This window comes from Lagopus leucura, unplaced genomic scaffold (genome assembly GCF_019238085.1).
Source record: "Lagopus leucura isolate 7727_CA_CO unplaced genomic scaffold, USGS_WTPT01 Super-Scaffold_100002, whole genome shotgun sequence".
Taxonomy (NCBI): Eukaryota; Metazoa; Chordata; class Aves; order Galliformes; family Phasianidae; genus Lagopus; species Lagopus leucura.
Window position 1 is genome coordinate 6,929,291 of NW_024962263.1, and position 21,584 is coordinate 6,950,874.

The 21,584-nt window shown below is 40.2% G+C and overlaps 1 protein-coding gene and 1 long non-coding RNA gene across 5 annotated transcripts in view; one reads left to right on the forward strand and one right to left on the reverse strand.

Moving 5' to 3' along the window:
- Positions 1–19,397, forward strand: part of CAP2 (cyclase associated actin cytoskeleton regulatory protein 2) — a 65,519-nt gene extending 46,122 nt beyond the window's left edge. For all 4 annotated transcript variants that reach the window (XM_042868890.1, XM_042868893.1, XM_042868892.1 and 1 more), the window contains exons 8-13: positions 10,573–10,768; positions 11,615–11,790; positions 13,032–13,155; positions 13,363–13,445; positions 16,103–16,243; positions 17,820–19,397. In XM_042868890.1, coding sequence (XP_042724824.1) covers positions 10,573–10,768; positions 11,615–11,790; positions 13,032–13,155; positions 13,363–13,445; positions 16,103–16,243; positions 17,820–17,903 — 804 coding nt within the window. In that variant the 3' untranslated portion in view covers positions 17,904–19,397. The remainder of the gene's footprint in view (positions 1–10,572; positions 10,769–11,614; positions 11,791–13,031; positions 13,156–13,362; positions 13,446–16,102; positions 16,244–17,819) is intronic.
- Positions 1–21,117, reverse strand: part of LOC122178644 — a 37,187-nt gene extending 16,070 nt beyond the window's left edge. Inside the window, exons 1-2 of the long non-coding RNA XR_006178410.1 lie at positions 19,528–21,117; positions 9,887–9,929 (exon numbers count right to left, since the gene is read on the reverse strand). This is a non-coding gene — a long non-coding RNA (uncharacterized LOC122178644). The remainder of the gene's footprint in view (positions 1–9,886; positions 9,930–19,527) is intronic.
- Between the last annotated feature and the right edge of the window lie 467 nt (positions 21,118–21,584).

The window sequence follows — 21,584 nt, forward strand, 5'->3', positions numbered from 1 at the left end:
CACTGTACAAGTCCTTACATTATTCAAATGCAAGTTCAAATACAGGAGACACTAAGATCTGTGTGTACTTTTTAGTTTGAAGCAATGCAAAAATACTTAAACCTGATCAATTGAAAGACTGGAATTATCTGCTGCTTTGTAGGTTTCTATTGTAAAAATCTGAAATATTAAATATGATGCTCTTTCTTAATTCAGCACAAAGTTTCATATATGCTACATCTGACTCTATTGTAATCAGTGAGTGTGAGAAGAGCTGATGATTTTTAAGTGATTGTTAGAAACGTGTAAGAAATTATAGCATCCTGCTAGCAGAATTATCCTAAGATCTGGAACAAGTTTAGTTCTGTTAATAAAGAAAGATACGTGTATCAGTGCATCTAGAATTTTACAAGAACAGAAGTAGTGCTATAGAGATTTGTTATATGTGTTATACAACGTAGCAGGAAGCCTCAGTGCTGTGAGTACTGGTAATCTTACAGAGAGTGTGGCTATTGCATATTATATTTGACTGGTTTGAAATGCATCCCAGCCATCACATCTCTCTATTTTCCTTTCTTTAGATGTGCAGCAAATTGCTGAAGCCAAATCTAGGTGTGACTTGTTTGTTCGTATTAATCATAGTTTACTGTGCTTATTATATCTTGAGTAATGAGTCCACTAGCACATCTAAAGTCTTGCTTTCACTCCATTCGGATATTGCTTTCATTTGAAAGAAGATGTCTTGGAGGTATGGATCATATGAACTATCATTCATTTAGTGTATGCCAGAAAGACTAAGTTAAAGGTTATACGTCTACAGGAAAAGGGTTGGTAAATTTTTACTTCATGTGAGTGTAAGGACATTGGAATCCAGTAAGTTAGCAGGTTGTTTAAGTACCTTGTTGTGTAGATGTTGTTTAAATAGTTTTATGAAGATTGGTAACAAATACATCCATGAAAGCAATGAATTACTAAAACGATACTGTGATTTCTTAATGCATTTTAAGGTGAGAATGAAAGTGATGGATTCATGCTGCGTGAAGCTAAGCACAAAGGTCTGCAGAATCAGGGCCTAGACAGAAAGGGAGGCTATAAGAAAGAAGCAGATGGACTCTTTGGCAGGGTTTGCTGTGATAGAACAAGGGGAAATGGTTTCAAACTAAAAGAGGTGAGATTTAGATTGGATATAAGGAAAAGTGCTTTCTATGATAAGGGTTGCCCAGAGATGTGGTGGATGCCCCATCCATGGAGATGTGCAAGGTCAGGCTGGAGCACACTTTGAGCACTGATCTCACTTGTAGGTGTCCCTGTTCCTTGCAGGGTAGTTGGACTAGGTGACCTTTAAAGGTCCCTTCCACCTCAAATGATTCTATGATTCTATGAAATGCAATATTTAAAAGTTGTAGAAATATTCCAGACATAATCACGGCACACAGCAGCTTCCACTTATATGCATAACAGGAAAAAAACAGTGTGGCAAGGCATTAAGAGGGTGTTACATTTATGAAAGGGAGACGTTGATACAGAAAAGCTATTCTGCTTGAGGGAGAGAAAGAAAGCAAGTCTTTGACCAGTGTAAGTACATAGTTTTAAGTATGCTATAGCAATAATTTAGCCTTTAGCTGCAGAAGTCAACAAAGGATTGCTAGAAGCATTAATAGAGAAAGCTGTTAAGTGAGATATTTGGGCATTTCTAAAGAAACTGAATATTCAGGGAGAACATTCACTACTGCATTTCTTAGAGCTGTATTATTATAGTTTGGACTACAGCAAAACACCAATAGCATCAGCCCAGATCAGGCTAAGCTTGTGCTTCCAAAAAGGACGGGGCAGTTTTTTTAATGGGCAGTTGGCCTCTTTATCTATAGATGCAGCATGGTGTGGCACACACATTTCTGGCCGTGCTCCAAGGCAGTATCACAAAGCCGTGCAATTTCCAGCCCCCATGTACTCATCCATCAAGCTGCACAGGGCAGCTGCAGCCAACTTGGTAACAAATCATTGGTACATACAGTAGAGTTCTTGGCTCTGGCAGCAGCACACAGGCAGACACTTTAGAGAAAAGTGTCAGAAATGTCTTAATAAATTACAGGACATGCACTAAAACTAAAACACATAAATGTATCCTGTGGTGAGTACCAGTTCAATATACTCTCTATATATCAGTTAAGGCATCTTGATAATTGGAACAATAGTAATTACCCACCTAATAGAAATAAGCAAGCATTAATTTGCTGCCATATATGACATTCTGAAGTGTCAGTGAGTTCTATGCAAAAAATGAAATGATGTAAATGTCTGGTGCAGCATTTTACCCATGCAGCAACTGTCATGTTTGCTTGCTACAGCTTTCTGACTTAAACATGAAATGTACAGCTGTAACAGTAACCTACGTCCTTTTTTCAGTCTTTACTGAAAATAGCAAGTGTCCTTTTCCTTCCCCCCACCTCCTAAAGAAGGGATTCTATTGAAGCACAGCTCTTTCTTTCTTTCCTCCCTGCTTGCTTTTTTTTTTTTTCTTTCTCTTGGTGGTGTAAAGAAATGAACAGCTGTAATATAAGCTCACAAGAATGCCTCATAAAAGTTTGTTTGCTACAAGGACTGCATGAGTAAGCTGGGGGAAGTGAAACTTCTGCTCCTATTACTGCAGGTTAACTCTGCAGCAAGAAAACAACTAGCGATAATGAGAGGTTGCTGTAGTTTCCTGTACATCAAATAAGCGTTAGGAAACAGATCTTGCTCAAGGATAATTGTCCTAAACGTTCCTCTCACTTGCAGATAGAGCTGCAGTAAGTTTTTGCTGTTTGTACACAGTTGTCATTTAGGACAAATTTTGACAGCAGGATTTGAAGAGGTATTCACAAAATAGGGGTGAATTTCTTTACAGTGTTTGGTTGAACACAAAATGACACTCAAGTAATGAATGCTCTCCCACCCCCATTTACAAATCAAAACAAATCGCTAGCAGGAAGCCTGCATCTGCATAGCAGTTGCTGTAGTTGAATCAGTTGAGATTTATTTATATCTATTCCCACTGAATCACAGAATGGCTTGGGTTGGAAGGGACCTCCTGAAGTCTTTTTTCCTTTCATTAATATACATATATACATGGCCATATACTATTCTAAAAACATTCTTTAAAAGTTGAAATTCCCCACAGGTTCTACAAGAGGCCATCACGCTTCCTACATCAGCCTGAGTGCAATTACACTGGCCTCAGTGCAACCTTTGGCCGTTTCATGCTTACCCAGAATAATCACCTGCAGACATTTTCCTATTAAAAGGCTCTGCCTGTCTCCTGTACTATCAAAATACTTTCTTGCAACGTATCAACTCTCTAAATACCAATGTGAACAAGTTGAAAAAGACCAAATCCTGCAGGCAAAAGCCTTCTATTATCATTACAGTATCTCTTCCGTGCTGTTTGGTTTGACTCACTTATCAAGAAGCCATCGTCTGAGCCACATCACTGAAGCTAAAGGTCAAAACTGTAGTGCCAAATTCCATCCAAAGCCGCAACTGCAATCCCAGAGGCTTCATTCTGACAGAACTAATGGCAGCACGGATAGGCTGATTTAAATGTCTGTACCTTGGATAAGACACACACTTTTTCAGAGTGCTCAGTTTTTCTTGTCATAGCTTTTCTTTGCCTCTTCTGCCTCTTTCTCTTCCCTTTTATTCCCTTTTCTTCTTCCTCTTCCTCTCCCTCTCCTCCTTTCCTTATATTTTATGTTAAAAATTTGTTCCCTTTAGCTGCTTGTTTCTCAGAGAATATACAACATACATGTTTTGATATATGATTAATTTAGAAACTGGCCACCAGAAAGATACAAAAAAATCCCTTTTCTTAAGGCAACATCTTATTTGGAAAGTGCCCTAAAAGTTGCCCATCATTTTAGAAACATCCTAGCAACTCTACAATTAGTTGCTTCTGTTGGAATTTGCCACTATGACATTGAAGTGCCTTTGAAAAAAGTGGTTTTACTCCCTTATTTAAAAAATGGCTGAAAATACATGTCTGCTGGCTATCAGAGGTGTCCTTTCAATGTCAGCAACCCAACACCACACACACTCAAAGGAAGAGGCTGGGAGAGGTTTGTTTGACACCAGCTGTCAAACGTAACGTGTAACATAATGCAACCTGGTTTCAGTGGAAAAGGGAAAGAGAAGAGAAAACTGAAAGCATGTAAAATGGAGAGAAAAGGAAAAAAAGAACATCTATTAAAACTTCAGTGTAATGCAGCAGAGTCATCTTCTTTTTAACTGGATTTTTGTTTAAGTATAGGATGGTTTAATGTACCTGTGGGAGCAAGTTCCTCCTTGACAACTGCACTAAGATACGGCTTTCAGATGATTTAGAAGACCTTGGCTGTGTAAAACATTTCTCACTGGGTACCTGGGAAGATGTGAGGACCACTTTAAATCCTCAACAGGTGACAAATGGCAGAAATGAATTAAAAGGGGCTTAAAAGTTTGCAAACTCAACAGATAAGTAATTCTGGGACTCAGTAACAAGAAAAAAAGAGCCTAGTCTGGTTTTTGTTGTTTTGTGATTTAACTCTCAGCGATTACAGGCCCTGCAAGTCAGCTGTTTCATCTAGTAAACTGTGTCTGAGGGCAGTGGAACCCCATGCAGACAGGTGGCATAAATACAGTACGTAATAGGACTGTTGTGCTAAGCTACTTTTGCACACACAAACACCTTAACAAGAGCTCTGCGCCCCTAAGTCAGAGTCCACCTGTTCCCAGAGGTTGACACATGATATTTTGAGCTCCACAGTTCTCATCTTTGCCTGTGCATATGTACAAGAACAATACAGAATGCTGTGATTTTAGGTGTGAAACTAGGATTACCAAACAAGAGGGGTTTTTTGTTTCTTTTTTTTTTTTTTTAAAGGAGAACATAGTCCCTGTTAAGATTTCTATTTACCTGCTGCCTTGAAAAGATGGCTTTGCAATAAATGGAGGGTTTTATGCCTATTTCTAAGCCACTTGTTGCCTCAGCCACAGATAGATACTTACATCTTAACGTGAGTTACAAACACAAAAGTACCATATATCATGTGCACATTCATACTGAATTTATTTATATGTATTGTATAGATATTTATAATGTCTTTGGTTAAAACTGTCCATTAGAGTTACAAGAGATGACAGTCCACTTAAATTATTCCACAGTAGGTTCCCACCATAAGAACTTTGTTCCTCCCTGTACACATGCTGCACTGTGTCAGCTAAAGCTAGATAAACACAGAGAAATACTGTGGTGGTTTGTACAGGGCCTGGCTCACAAGACCTTCTCATCCTCCCCCAGGACAGCAGCATGCCCATGTGATAAAATTGCGTGGTTCCATTTCAGCTCTTCCCAGCTGCCACTGGGAACCAATGACAGAGGCAGGAGATTCTAATTAGGGTCCTAATTAGGCTGTTACGATACTACAAACACAACAGCACGTCAAGCTGCATACAGCCTCTAGGACCTACAGAGCACTTGTATAGACACTGTTGTGTTTCTCTGACAAGACTGCCACTGCGTTGTGCTCCAAGGAAAGCCCTTGGTAGACATGCTCTGTATGCAAGGCCTACCTCCCCAGAAGCCAAGGGTTTCACTCATCTCTGCTGTAATTTCAAGGGAATTAAATAAGATGCAGCACAGATGAATTTTAATTAGCCAGCTGCCCCCAAAATAAACAGTCTCTTCTTTATTCCACTGAGCCAGGTAGGCAGACAGCTTGGAGGAAAAAAAAATACCTTCTGCCAGTCCTATGAGATAAAGGTAGAAATACAGCTTACTCTGAGCTTGTACTGCAATCCTGCAAACCCTTCCACGGCGATAATGTACATTTATCAGAACCAAGGCTGTCAGCAGCTTCAGACGCTGGCTCCAGGGAAATGGCTGAGGCACAGGCAATGGGAAGCTCTTGAGCCTCAGCAGATGGCTCTGGGCTATCCAGCAAAGGCTATCCCTGACCCCTTCCTGTCACTTCATTCAGATCATAGTTTAGAAGGAGGCCAAAGACATTTTTCTTTTCCCAGAGAGAAGAATTGTGGAATATTTTGTCCTCTTCATAACTATTTCTACATGACACAGGGCCTGCATCCTCTGTTCCTGATAGGACCTTACTCAGAGAATGACACCTTCTCCCATATTTCTGGAAGCCCCAAGAACAAGATTGAAATCATATCAAGTTCACTCTGATACAAAGCTAACAGGTTAAACATTAGTGGCTTGTTTTTATGTTGCATTTTCATAAAGAAAGGCTGAGGCTATCTATTCCCCTCGCAGTTCTTTCAAGGGGAATATTTTCAAATGATGAAAAAAATGACCTCACCAACATGGCAATGAGAACATTTGGCTATCAGCACAACTTGTCACGACGTGTACAGACACCACTGCACTGAGAACAGCAGCTGTTACCAAGGCAAACAGCTGAAATAAAAGAGGAAGAAAGGCGGCTTGCAAATAACCGCCTTTGCTAGTCCAAATGGCTCTTAATACTCTTTGTGTAAAGACACACTGTTGTTAACATCTGCTTGAAGTTAATATAAAGAGTTGTTTGCAAATAGCAAAGCTGGTAAGCACCTGCTGCCTTAGGAAAGATGAACTTTTGTGGGCATATAACGTGCTATTTTATTCCCAGCAGCTCTCGTAAACACCGTGCTATACAGAAAAGAAATGAATGGACTTTGTGAAGAGCACTTCAGTTGAAATAGGATAGGACTATACACAAGTACTGCTAGATACCAGAACAGTTTAAGAGTCTGGTTCAGAAATATTCTAGAGCCCGAGGATCTAAGTGGTCTTAGAAAGATGACTAAGAAAAGGAAACCAGTTTCCAGTGACTTAGGCTGATAACATTGAGGTCTGTGCATTAATAGAGGTTCAAACTAAGCAAAAGAAGAAAGTTCCTGGCCACTTCTCTAGTCCGGTTTTAAAACTGCCCTTGGCATGAGCACGTTTTAGTCCAGCACAATCTCCCTGGCATGCAGGGAATGCAAGAAGTGCACTGTGTTTCCTGCATTTCCAGTTCACTTGTGCCTTCCATCCCCTTCTGAGTGTTACCCTGAGATGCTCCTCCCACAAAAAAATTTCATATTGACTTGACTGTTAGCTTGATTCCCATCAGGTAAATCAAAATGGAAAAATAAAGAAGATAAAAGCTAGAGTGAGATTGAGCTTTCCATACAGCATGACTCTGTATACCTTCCCAAGTCTATGTAAGACCTCTATGTTTTCTCCACGCTGCTCTGTTTCATTTGAGGATTGTCATACTGCATGTATCCGTGCCATTAGATGGTAGATTTACAGTGGAGCAGTTAGTCCTGGCCCTATCATTAGCAACCTTTTAGACTTTGACTCGCCTTTTCATTTTGCCTACGTTAAATTATGACTGAAATTGTTTGCAGTTTTCAGATTGGCAGGAGATTTTCAGACCCTGGCCATAGATATTTAGACATAATTGAAAATGTCACCATGTTCTGTTAGCTTCTGTAGCTGCAACTCGGTCATAAACAAGAATTTGTCATGAAGCAGAAAAGTTTACAACAAAGGCTCTGTCCATCTCTTATTTCTGTGATTTCACAAGATTACAAGGAAAAATGAAGAACCCCAGTTGTGACACTCCTGTGCTGTTATTATGTATAACCCAACATCTTTTGAGCTCAGTAGATAGCCACTGACTTCAGAGGATGGACCAGGCTTGTAAAGAAAAGTGGAGGTTTTTGACTAGACTTGGCTTATCTCCATGAGTACTGCTTTAGAAGAAGAACATGCTTGTAATTGCCCAAATCCTTTCCCACCTCTGCCCTTGAAAAGTAAATTAGACATTCTCTAGTCACATAAGACCATGTCTGAATGTGATTATTTAAAATCCTTCTGTTTTGTTTGTGTTTTCACTAGATAGTCCTTTCAGAGTTCTGGGAGGGGGATCATCCACTTCCCACCATTAAATTCCTTTGAGTTTTGCTTCTACTTTGGTTACTGGACATTCCCTTCCCTTTGTTCCTGTTTGGAAAACTGCCCTTTGATACACTGCTTAGCATCATCGTTTGAGCTCGCAGTCTCCTGCAGTGATCAGGCATAGGCCTTTAGCACCTGAAGCAGAGATTGGCAGCGACCCACTGTTCTGTGTTGTATGCAGAACACGCAGATAACTCCTGCATCTTTGTAGCTTTTGCAGAATTTCATTGGTGTTAATTACAAAAGAATGTCAGCTGCTTCTGCTTCTAGGTGACAGTTGCTCCTCAAACAATGACTCTTTCACATTCAAGTTTCTGGAAAATCACACTACTGTATTTATGCAGGTGGAAGCTATAAAGTATGTTGGGAAATCAGAAGGTCAAATTTTTATCTCAAGCCACAAGTTATTAACCACTACTGCCAGTACTACCATTAATCTACTCACTTAAAGCCTACATAATTTATAGCTGCAGGTTCACACTGCAGCGTGGATGGTGAGTGCCATTTCTGTGTAGCTAAGGATTTTAAAAAGACCTGCAAATGCAACGTTCATAATTCTGGATAACCAGGACATAGTGAATTCAGTTGCTATGGTTGCAGGCAACAGATAGGGAAGATCTCTGTTGCACCTCAGGCAGCAATAACTGACTGTGCCACTGAATCCACTTGCATTCATTTTTTACTATAGTAATTCACGGTTGTGCTGACTCTGCTGCAGGTAACATTACTGACATGAGCACAGGCAGGAAGATGGGCCCTGTAAATTGAGTTCCCAGAGGGGGAGCTGTCCCTAGTCTAAAATAATAACCAATAATTACCAAGTACATATGCAGAAATGCTCAGCGTTAAATGTATCCGTGCAACAGTGAAATGTCTTTAAGAGCAAAAAACATCAGCACCTGGTTCTGGTGTATCTCGACAATAAATGATAATCAATTCCAGAAGGGGATTCTCTTTTGTTGACATTTGATTAAAATCATTTAGCAGCACGGGGGAGAACTCATTGCTTTAAGAGATCACAGATCCTTTCAGAAACAATCAGACCGTGCTGTTACATCAGCTTTGTTACTCACCTGAGTCTTACTGTGCAAGTAAGTTTTAATGCCACTAATGTGACAAAGTGTCTTGCAGCGTGTTTATCACTACCATAACCATCAATGGTTGCCTCAAGTGGAACAGTACCCCCGTGCTGAAGACTCATGCGCCAAGAGAAGGGTTACATTAAGATGTTAATTAATGTTGTTATTACTTTTCCGTGCTGCTTAAATCAGGGTCATACAGACTGAGAGGTCTGAATACCGTTGGGTACACAAGTGTGCCAGTCTTTTCTTTTTTTTTTAAAGGATGTCTGAAGAATAACAAAAGTGTGTGCACCTGATGAACCAGATGCATGCTTTGATGTTTTCACTTAGTGCAAAGCAGAAAGTGGTGGCACAGTAAACAATTAAAAATATCCTTTGAGTCCAGCTAAGCAATATCTCTTTCCAGTATTGGTTACCTGGGATGCATTTTTAACAACCTATATCTCCTAACAAAGGCAGCCAATTAGGAGACACGACTCTGTAATTCTCTGTCATTTTTCCACTGTATCTACCTACCTATCGAATGAGTTAGTGCAATGCACAACACTTGGAGAGGAAGCTAAATTAATCAGACCAACCTAATTTTTTCACAGCAGTTCTTATAAAAGTCCCTGCTCTGCTGCAGAGATGCTGTCTAGATGAGCAATTTCTGGCATCAGAGTGACACTCAGTGGCAAGACAAGAAAAGTGATTCTCAGTTTCTCAGATTCTTTGTATCATTTCAATCGGTAGGATGCATAAAATTGTGATCAGCTCATTATCTGTATTCCCTGTTTGTTTGATAATATTATATATGAGCATCACCATTCAGACCAAAACATTTACTTTTGATTGCACAAACTAATAGAATGACTGCGTTACTTACTTTATCAGGGTCCCCTCACTCATTATTCATGTGCTGTGATCTCCTGCAATTGAAAAAAAATAATTTGAGAAATCAAAAAATATTGAATTTCATGAAGAACTGACTTGAACGACCATAGCTTTGTTTTCTGCTGCAACTCAAATCTTTGCAGTTACTTCAGCAGTCTGGAGAACAGCATTTTACATGTTTTTTTATAGTTGAGAATCTTGCATATGCATAACTGACATTTGGTGACCCCTTCAGTTATTTTTTAGACAGAAACGTTTTCTGTTGAACATCAAGTTACTGCATACAGTGTCTGAAGAAAAAAAAAAGAGAGATTTTTGCTTTTACATCTGAGAAGCATTTATATATCACAGCACATGTAAATCATATGGAAACTTTAATATTGAAGATGTTTAATAATACTCTTGGCAAGCATTTTGTATAAATACGTTAGGCGGAGTAGCTCTGCAGCAGAGTGGCAGTGTGGACTGCCTGTCTTTCCAGCCTGGTTTCCATCGATGCGAGGAAAGACTAATAGTGTTTAATAACCACTTATGATGCTAGAAGTTCTTCTGAGCATGTGGCTGCCTGGAGTCAATGAAACTCAACACTATCCAAGGATGTTAACAAGTAAGAGCTATCATCATAATGTGTTCCTTGTCACACTGTATTTAAAACTAATTTCCATCTATCCCACACAGGGTCCTGTCGCATCACCTACGTCTATGAGGTCTGTCCTAACCAGTGGGTCGTGCCCCTCTTCAACACCTCCTCCACCACCACCTCCCCCAGGACCGCGCCGCGGGGGGGGGACAGAAACCCCCCCAAAGGATGAAGGAACGGCATCTCGCTCAGCCCTGTTTGCACAGCTTAACCAGGGAGAGGCAATTACCAAAGGTCAGGAGAGAAGAAATCAAATTCTGACCCTTGAGTCAAACTACATCAACAGCTGTTGCATGTACTGACCCAAATTCCACCAATGTTTTTAAGCTATGTTTTGGCAACAGAGACTTTTCCAAGGCTTGTACTGATCCATCTGGATGAGACAGCATACTAAAACCCCCTTTAGAAGTAGCAGCACTCAAAATTGTTCAGTATTCCTGAAATTTACACCATTTATTTCAAAGTCTCCATTTAATTTCAATGCAACCATGTTAGACATCTTCAATCCCCAGCAGCTGGTGAACTTCAAAGTTGCAATTACAGTCAGAAGTTATTCCTGTTTCTGACCCACAGTCTGTGTACCAGCCTGTGTCAAAATGTCTCATATGTTGCGTGGAAAAGTATGGCTCACAAATCAGTGTGATAAAACCTTTTGTATTAACACTGGATAGTTGTAATTAAAGTGGATGGCTGTGAATTTAAATACAATTCATATGTCTGCCTCTAGAGCCAAATTAGAAAAAGAATCTCACTTTTCTGGATGTAAAAATACTCGATAGCAAGATCACAGAGCTCTCTACAGATGGAGAGGGACTAAAAGACTGCTGCATTTTAAAGATTTTAAGACAGCCCATCCGGGGTCAAAGAGGTTTTATATAAAGGGCTAAAAACATCTACGCCAGTTACAGTTCAGGTGGTTACCCTGGCAAAGCACAAGGAAATAAAAAAATGTCAGCTCATCAGATAATTTAACACAATTGCAAATGACTTAGATACTGTCTTTCTTATTTCAATACGAATAGCCTTAGGACAAGACAACAGATTCTCTTTTATAATAACGACCCATTTTTTTCTCCCAAGGGCTTCGCCATGTCTCTGACGACCAGAAGACTCACAAGAACCCCAGCCTACGTGCCCAAGGTCCACCCGCTCGTTCTCCCACGAAAAGCCATACTCCAAGTCCCACCTCCCCCAAGAACTCCCCGCAGCAGAGCCATGCCCCCGTCTTGGAGCTAGAGGGGAAAAAATGGAGAGTGGTGCGTTCCAGTCACAGCGCGGAATTGCACGCTGCACATTGCAGAGCAGCCTGAGCACTGAGCTTCTTGCACAAGGCTGTCCGTGATCAAGTAGCAACAGATCAAATTTGCAACTAAAATTTGCAACTACCATACCTTATTCCAGTTTAGCTTATTATTCTCTGAGATCTAAAGTTAATTCATTTGTCTCTGAGAATCTAAAATACTTCATCCGAAACGGAGAATGTCAAACCAACAAATAAATTGTAGCAAAATCAGACAGCGCTCCAGAAACAAATCCCATGAAGAATCCCAATTAAAATCCCTTTTTGCAGGCCGCTCTTGTGAGAAAACATACATTATTAGCAGAGAGCACTGTTTCCATCCTTGTTAACTGATGGAATTATACATTTATTTTTCATCACTTGGTCCTCTCTCATGCTTAAAAGTGCAGAAGTATTTTCCTTTTGCTCAATCTACAGAAGACAAAGATATCTTTGCTTAGAGCATGGAATTTAATTTATGGAGGCATATACCAAACTGTCTGCGAGTGAAAAGCCATGTCACTGTGTTGGTTTAAAGAGGGAGAAAGCAGTAAGCAATTTAGTCATGCAGAAGTTTCAGTACACAGTCATTACAATGGAGGAAAGTTTGCACAGAGTGTAGCCACAATTTACCTCTGTTGTTTTGCATTAGGGCTTTACTACCTGGAACTTCCCTTGGGGATCCCTAGCCTTTCTTTGCCATACATTGACTGTAAACAACCTTTTGCACTTCATAATGAGAGAAAATTTCTTCACATATTCCCCCTTATTGTTTAAGGAGGAATATTGCTTATTGCAATATTATTGCAATATTCTCCTTATTGCTGCCTGCACCAGCTCACAATATACTGTATACAGCCCTAGATAGCATTGCTGGGAGTGAAAACTTGGTTTGGCTTTCAACATGCTGGTTGTAAGTTGAATGAAAGCCAAACTGCTGTGAAGGCATTCTTACACTGCTGAGAGCAGAATGTCTTTGCTACCAAGTCAGTGGGTTTGTCTCGGTCTGTGCCAAGTTCTTCAGCTCTAGAACGTACACATGCGTCACCAAAGGCTGAGGTAGGTGAAATATCCAGCCACCAATCACACTGGATTCTTAAGCCACCAGGAGGATATTGTTCTGTTGCAGTGATGCAATGACTTGATGATGTGTTGTACTAAGCTCTGACTGTGAGCTAGTTAAAGATAACCAAATAAATAAACTTTCTTCTGAAATAGGAATATCAAGAGGATAAGAATGACCTGGTCATTACCAACACTGAACTCAAGCAAGTAGCCTACATCTTCAAGTGTAACAAGTCTACACTTCAGATAAAAGGAAAGATCAATTCAATTACTATCGGTGAGTGAATAGCTCAGCTGGACTTTAAATGCCAATCTTGAAAAAACTTATGCAATTATAATGCATCAGAATCATTTCATTCATTGTGATGGGCAGATCACCAGTGATTACGCAGTATGAGACTGGAAACTTTTGTAATTAATGCAACTGATGTGCATGTATTTGCTTTTATCTTGCCTTTCTTATTTACGATTGTTTTTATTTTAGATAACTGTAAAAAGTTTGGCCTTGTGTTTGACAACGTTGTGGGAATCGTGGAAGTGATCAATTCCAGGGATATTCAGATTCAGGTAAAGATCTGTTTGAGAAACAAAGAGAGAAAGAGAACAGACAGAAAGAACAAGCCCGACATGTGGCTGCAAGAGATTATTAGAAACTCACGCGCACACGACGAGTGAGAGACTGGTGCAGCCAAACCTATCTTAATATACAGTGAATTCTGCTGATGTATTTAGGAAGTGCCTATGAAAACTACTGATCGTTACTGAATAAACTTCATTTAGTCCAACACCTGGTTCCAGCGAAACGGACAGATCTATTCAGTGGAATCACAGAATCATAGAATAGCTTGGGTTGGAAGGGACCTTTGAGGTCATCCAGTTCCAATCCTCCTGCCCAAGCAGGGTTGAAATATTATTGCTTCTGGCCTTAATTTTGTTGCTTTCATGGTAAACAGCTCCTGAAATTGGAAGTTTAGCAGTGCTTCAAATTCTGGCAGTTAGCTAATTGGTTTCTGAGCCTAGAAGTCGGTTATTTCTTTTTTTCTTTCTTCTTTTTTCTCTCAATGAAAACATTCAAATAGACTATCAAGGACAACTCAATGACATAAAGTCAAAGCAGGCTCTTGGATTTTGAAGATCTCCCTGCCAACAACTTGACTCATTACATGATAAGATAATGCAGACAACTTGCCCAGATACGTGCTGTGACTCTCTGGTGTTGTCCAAGACAAGCAGCAAGTAAAATTTCATCAGAGATCACCTTCTCTTGTGGTTCTTTTGAAATGAAAATATACACTTTTTTAATCCAGATCTTGCCCTCCCTGTACTGGACATTGCCCTATTCAAAATACAGACAGCCTGCCTGGCATTTACGGCACTTCACGCGTTCCATTCCAGAGAGGTCTAACTGTACAAGCTGGGACCAACACAGATGATCTTAAGAAAGGCCTCTGGGATGTTTTATTTTAAGAGAAAAATAATTAAATGGAAATTAAATTATATTAAACTGCCTGTCTTCTTCACAAAAGCTGAGGTCTTCTGCTTAAAAGGCTATGCCTGCAGTAAATTCTGTACTTCAGAAATACTGGTCACAGATACCACACTAAAAAACAGCAGGACTTTTTTTGCAGTTTTGCACCTCTTGCAAGTGACTGACATTGCTACCAGCTGCACGTCATCTTCTGAGCTGTAACAAGCAGGTTTGCCATGATCCCTACACAACTTATGGCACAGGCATTTGAACATCCCAGGCATTTGGCTGGTTTCTGGTTTTTTTCCTAAATAAATAGATTATTTTTATCAGCGCTTCTAGAACTTCTCATGAGAGACAAAAACTCCTATGTAAGGAACAGCAAAACTGGACGCTGTTAATATTCATGCAAAGAGGAAATATCTTTACTAAGAATAAAAATTCTTTTGATTAAGCAGGTTCTATGAATATTGCATAAGGCTTCTACAGCATAGAACAGAGTGGAGTTACACTTAAGATTCTGGCTATAAGCTGCCTGATTCTGAAGGATTTGAGCATGCCAAGTGCTCAGAACCTGCATTTTCTCAGTATTTTGAAGATCTGAGCTCATAAATTGCAAATATATCACATATTAATGCAATGAATTACCCTATAATTTTTTCTATATTTACTTCAGTGCCTTACTTCTTGGCTGTCCTTTCTCCCAGCAGCATTTTATTTTTCCTGCTGTTTGCTAAATGCATAACATTAAACAGAGCCTCCTTTTGCAGGATCTCATGCAATAGAGGGCAAAAGAGAGGAAAGATGAGGCTGGGAAGCACTGATCATTACATAGCTCAGACTTCAGGAGGAGGGCAGAGTGCAGTAGACAGACCACTTGCTCTTTGTTTGCCGTCACATGTAAGGAACTGAAGCTGAAATTACATTCTAAACTCGAATGATGGAAGACACTTTTTTTATTAGCGAGTGGCTATCTGTCACGCACTGTTACTGTTTTGTAGCTCAAAGCTACCTTTGCCCTTTCAATACTCTGACCAGAGTGTACTGCTGCTTTCAGCCAGTGGGGAGGAGGAATTTTTACTGACAGCCATGAGTCAGCCAGTTAGCCAGGTAGAGACCTTTTAACCTGCAGAATGGTCAACATGAGAAAGTTGACTTCCTTTTGCCCCCCTCAAGTAAATCTTGTGCTCGCTTTTAACGTGATGTAAGAAATACCTTTGAAGATGTAATTAAATTGATCTTCGTGCTTTTTTAGGGCTCTATCTTGCCTGAAGGGGATAAAACCCTCTCCTGTTCTGTGCTATAAATCCAGGAAGAGTTTTTAAGTCTTTGGAACGCATCACAAAACACTTCTTTCGGATGCTGAGATCCTACATTTGCCTAGAATGGGTTGGAGTTCACGTGTTTGATTTCATGCCATCCTGCTGATGAACAAGCTGAATGCTGCCTGAGTATCAGCACAAAAACATCACTGGAAGCAGAGAGAATGGAGAAAAAATTTGCATCAAGTCATGCATTAAAAGTTTGCTGTGTATTATAAGCTTGCAGTTGCATAGAGAACATTGTTGTCACCACCAAGAACTTCTAGTGCTCAGCAAATGGTAGCTTCTATCTCAAATGCAAGCATCATGCAGGCAGATGACATACAGATCAGATGCTGACAGGCAAAATTAGACCCGGCAGGCAATAAAAATTAGGCTAACAGAGCCTTTATTTGCTTTTTAAGATTCGATAACGAGTATATCCCATTTTCCAGGTGATGGGGAAAGTGCCAACCATTTCCATCAACAAAACAGAAGGCTGTCACATCTACCTCAGTGAGGAATCATTAGATTGTGAGATCGTGAGTGCCAAGTCTTCTGAGATGAACATCCTCATCCCCCAAGATGGCGATTATGTGAGTGAGATTGTTTTTAGAGATTCTCTCCCTCTACCCATCTAGCCTTGCTAGATAAAACTGCTAGGAAAGAAAGAGCTCACACACCACACGTACGAACATGATCAAGAGATGATCCGAAACAACTGAATTCCTGTGTTCTGTTTTCTCAGCTATCAGTGCAGAAAGAATGACTTCTAATCTTTGAAGTTTGTGCCCCTGCCAAAGATGTTATCTCCTTTTTTTTTTTTTTTTTTTTTTATATAAATACAGATGATGGCTTCATCTCCCATCCACTTAATTTTCTTTTCTTGAAGTTGGTTCCTAAACACAACCTCCCAGTGGGACTCACTTCACACATTATTTGAGAGCACTCTGACTGAAGAGGATGACGCTAAAGTTAAGATAGAAATCTTGCAGCTCCAAGTGAAATGATAAAGTATTACTTATTTTTTTTCTAAGACTGCTGATACACAGGTAGTATCTGTAGAATTCTTTCTAGTGTTTTTTCAAAATATGGTTCTTAAACATCACCTAAACATGAGGTTTGCCTTTTCTAACTCAGAGGCTCCTTTTTGTCCTAGTAAGACCTTAATACTTGTCTCTCCATCATTTCTACTAAAGCTATCCACTGTTGTGTCACACTGTAGCAAGGCAACCTGCAGGTAAAGCATACTTACTCAACAGAGTAGTTTTGAAGTTGCACTGAATGACTCGAGAGAGAACTTGAATTTGCCATAAGTCTTCCACTCTGGAATACCATATGGCAGAAGAGTTTAGGCTTTACAAAGGAAAAGATGTGACAAGAGAATCTGCATGCTCCACTTTTCCTAAAGTGATTACTGGATGCTCATCTTCAGGCAAATAAAAAGAGAATTGTTTTTCAGTGAGTGCATATCTACCTGCTTCTGAAAAAAAAAAATCTCTTTGATGAGTCTCTCTCCTTAAATTGCCACTGTTGTGTGAAGTCACTGGCTATCAAAACACTGTGAGATCTGAAAGAAAAAATCCTTTCCTCCACACTTTTGTTCTCTGAGAACCAAGGAGGACCCAATATCTCTCATGCTTTCATTGAACACATGAAATGGAAGGAAACTTCCCTCAAGGTTCTGCTTTGTTTTGTCTGACCCACAATGAATGCCATGCCTCTAGACGTTTATCACGTGTAAAATGATAGGCTGGTATTTTAGATTTCACTCTTCTGTGTTATATCATTTGCTTTCCTCTTTAAAATTAGTCTCCCCACCAAATCTCCACATCAGATCCCTTCTACTGTCTTCCAGGCCAGCCACTGATGGAGCCTAAAGTCATTTCTGACCTGAGGTTTATTTACTTAGCTGTCCCAAATAATGGTGTGAGAGGGATTTTTACACAGGAGTACCACAGCAAGGCTATTTGAAACTAGGTAACAGTAAGGCTTTTTCCTGTGCAGCATTGAAAATAGCTTCCTAGGGTAATGAGGAAGGCCTCTCTATAATCCTGGCATGTCTGAGCTCTCAATGCTTTCCCAGTCATGTAGCACTAATAGTATCCCACCACTTTTCACGAGGCATCCGCTGTTTATCTAATCAGCATTGGCGCTTTTGTTTCTTACCAGAAAGAATTTCCGGTTCCTGAACAGTTCAAGACAGCGTGGGATGGATCTAAGTTGGTCACTGAACCTGCAGAGATCGTGGGTTAACCTGACAGCACCCAGCGCTCACTGACCGCGATCAGACCACAGCCAGCAGAAACAACGCAGCAACGTGAAGAACTAGAAATAGCAGTAGTTCCTACTGCTCTCATAGGCCTTCAAGCATTAGCTGTGCATGCTAGAAACAATAACTCGTCTGGCACGCTTTTGTTAGGCACCTCAGCATTTCAAGTTTCCAGTTTGCCTTCACTTACGGTTTTACTTCTCGATGATGTCATGTGAATGTAATGGCTTGAAACCCCTGCCTTCCAGCCACCTCATTGGTTTGAAACACTTTATTTGTTAAGCCAAAACACTGCATGATACACTGTTATCACATTGCTTCCGGGCACTCCTTTTTATGTTTCTGCTAATCAAAAACAGCATTAAGACTAAGATGAGATTCTCACCTCTTATGCTAGTCCTGTACAATGCAGTACAAACGCATCCTGAGAGAACTATCTGACAGTTCCTTGTAGTTCTCTGCCAATCTTTTTAAGCAAGCAAAAAAGGGTAACTTTCAGCAATACATTTTCCTAATGGAAGATGAAATAATATGATATTTTAATCTAACACTTTTCTAATACACATATTTAGAGGATCCCTGCATTTTCAGCGATACAAGGTTTTATTCTGGTCCACACAGACTTGCTGTAACCCTCTCGTTTCTTAAGAATCAGGAATTTTTTTGAAACTGAAGTCTCACTGAGCTAACAGCTTGCAGCAAATCACCTGAAAGTTTTTGCTCCACAGGTATCTTTTGTTGTTGTTTATAGACACAATCTCTCATGCTTTAAAGTTTCACACTGTATCCTGCAAACTGCACCTTTGCTATTCAGCAAGCTGGCATGGGAAGTACCATGACTGGGCAGGTGGTTTTCCCAGGGTGAGAGGCACGCAGAAGATTCACTTAGTTTGCTTGTTAGAGTTCCTTTAAAATCTATCATAGCTGTCATAGCTTCTGTTAATTAAAATATCTTTCCATTTCTTACACTTACTCAATTTCAATTACATCCACGAAGCAAAGCCATAGATTTATGACCTACCAGTTGAGCCCAAACAAAGCCCACTTGGCCCTTCAAGTCTGCTTTCTATAGTCCCTATTGTACATGCTTTTTTAACAAAGGTGGAGTCCTGTATACATTTGTACTATTTCAGCACACAGTACAATAAAATTTTAAAGTTTTGCAGCCAGCATATGTTTTTGATCACTTGTAATACTTGGTAATGGTGAAATCAAAGTGAGATGCTTGCAGAGCTAGTTACAAGCTAAATTTTGTGCCTAATTTACCTTGAAAGTACATTAATCCTTGAGGGTTTTTAACTATCGTCAATTGTAAACCCTACATAACAACAGTAGTGCTCATTCTGCAAGGTTTTGCTGTCTGATCTTTAATCTATATGTATAATGTGTTTGCCTTAGTATATAGCATTTTTCAACAGTAAACTTCTTATGGATTAAAAAAGGAAAAATGTACTTGTTTAAATATAAAGTTGCTCAGAGCTTACTGTGCCGTACTGTTTGTCCCACACACCCTCTCCATCTTAAGTGCCATTTTATTAGCTTAACTGAGAAGCAGTAGCTGCTCCTCCCATCTAACGAAACATCACCACACCAGCAGCCATCACTCACCTGACAGCAAGCAGTGCTTGTGCTGCATGTGAGCAGGTGAAGTTTTGTGCATGCAACTTCTGTGACAGCACTGGAACCCAGCTGTTCATGGTTCTCATTTCTAGGTACACCTGTATCTTCCAGAGATTTTGTCTAGGGAGATGTCATGACCCGAACAAGTTTATAAGGTCTACCTTCTATTTTCAGCCTTCCCCATTGTTTCTCTACATGTCTTTGGGTACATCCTTCCCATGTTAACAAGCTCCCGGAGCAGTCCATCCCATATTTCACTTGTGGGAGGACTGTTTCATCTTCAAATCATAATCATAATCATGATTTGTTCTGTAAAACAATCTCATTCTGATCTGAATGACTGAGCCATGTTTTTAATCCAGCTTCAAACAGGGATGAAGTTGTTGCACAAAGACAGGAAGCCACGTGCTCCCATGAAGGTATTGCACAAAGCAAGTCTAAAATGCTTTCTGGTGAACAGAAAACAGTGATGCAGCTCTGACTTGCTACAAGGACAAACTCTTTTAGTTCTTCCAAAGGGTTCAGCTTTCTCCTCGAGGCTGGTTTGCTTGTATCAGTCTCCTTTTAAACATTTCAGAGCAAACTCCCTTGTGGCTAAGCCTTCTCTCTACATTCACACTCCTGCAGCATGCAAAACCCAAGCACAATCGTTGATGAGTTTCTTAACAGGAAGGAGTCCTGTCCAGTCACACTGTGTGCTTGAAGGTCTGACCACACCTGAAAACTTTGTCAGAGAGCAGAGGTTGAAAAGATAAGGAAGGAGGCCTTACATTAAAAGACACAAGGTAATGCTGATAACTGGAGGCATGGAGGCCAATAAAGTCCATGCAGTATTAGGCACCAGAAAAGTAGAATGGGAGAGAGACTTGTTAAATGTGCAGACATCTTTTATCAAGTAGGCAAAGTCAGCCATGTGGCACTAAGTCATAACTGTGTTTCGTCAGCTGTAATCCTTAGGAAAAATATTTGTTATGTGTTTTCAGGCTGCTCTCTGCAACCTGTCTTCAAAAATGCAAAGGAATGCAAAATAAACAAGATAAATCCTAGGTTCTGATTCTACCCTATATGAATTCATGTGCAATTAAATGTAAAAAGCTCCTTTTTGAAAGAATCATTACATACATCTTGAGTTTAAAAATAGTCACCAAGCTGCAGAATGACGATTTGAAGAAAGATCCCAACTGCGCTCAGTTGTGTCCACATCCTCACCAGGAAACGTGAGCTGTGTTTAAGGACTTACTGCAGCAAGGAATGAAGCACTAAATGCTGAGCAGTCCTAACATTCTATCAGCCTTTTCTTCTTACTACGCGCTGCCACAGGAGATATGCCATATATTCCAGATTGGTCTGCTGTATAATCAATGAATGCACAGATGCTATAATTAAGAAATATACAAGAGAGCATGGCTAAGCAGGTTATTACACCAAAAAAAGAATAGACAAAGGGCTTACCATTGCCCTGGGCTCACTGGAAAACTTCAAAATGAGGGATCTCCAAAAACAGACCTTTTCCTACTGGCAGTCAGCTCTTAAACAGGTCTAGGAGAGGTGCAGCCAGGCTCCCCCCCTTCCGGCACACAGCTGAATTGCCTTCACCTGTGCTCCTGTGGCTGACAGTGCTCGTCTCAGGTGGTCAATCAGAGGTTCAGGCCGTAATTCAGCAGTTGCCATACAGTCTGCACTGCTTTGAAATTGTGCTTCTGTTCTGAATCTAAACAGAGAACAGTATCTGTGGTGCATACGTTGTTATGAATGAATGTGTATGGTGTAACTAGCCTGTTCATTTTTATAAACCTCCGTGGGTCAAATGTTCACTAGGCTGCAAATTAGCTGGTAAGATGCACGAGAGATTTTGATGTAAGTTTTCATATTAAACAGTGTTTTTCTTGTGAGATCTCACGCTTTCTTCAATAGCTCCTCTGTAAAAGGACCGCTTCATGCGCAACAAGGAGAAGGGCCAAACCCAGGACAGGCTGGGGCCTCTCAGGTAGAAAGCAGCAGAACAAGGGGCACTGGGCACAAACTGGCATACAGGAGGTTCTGTC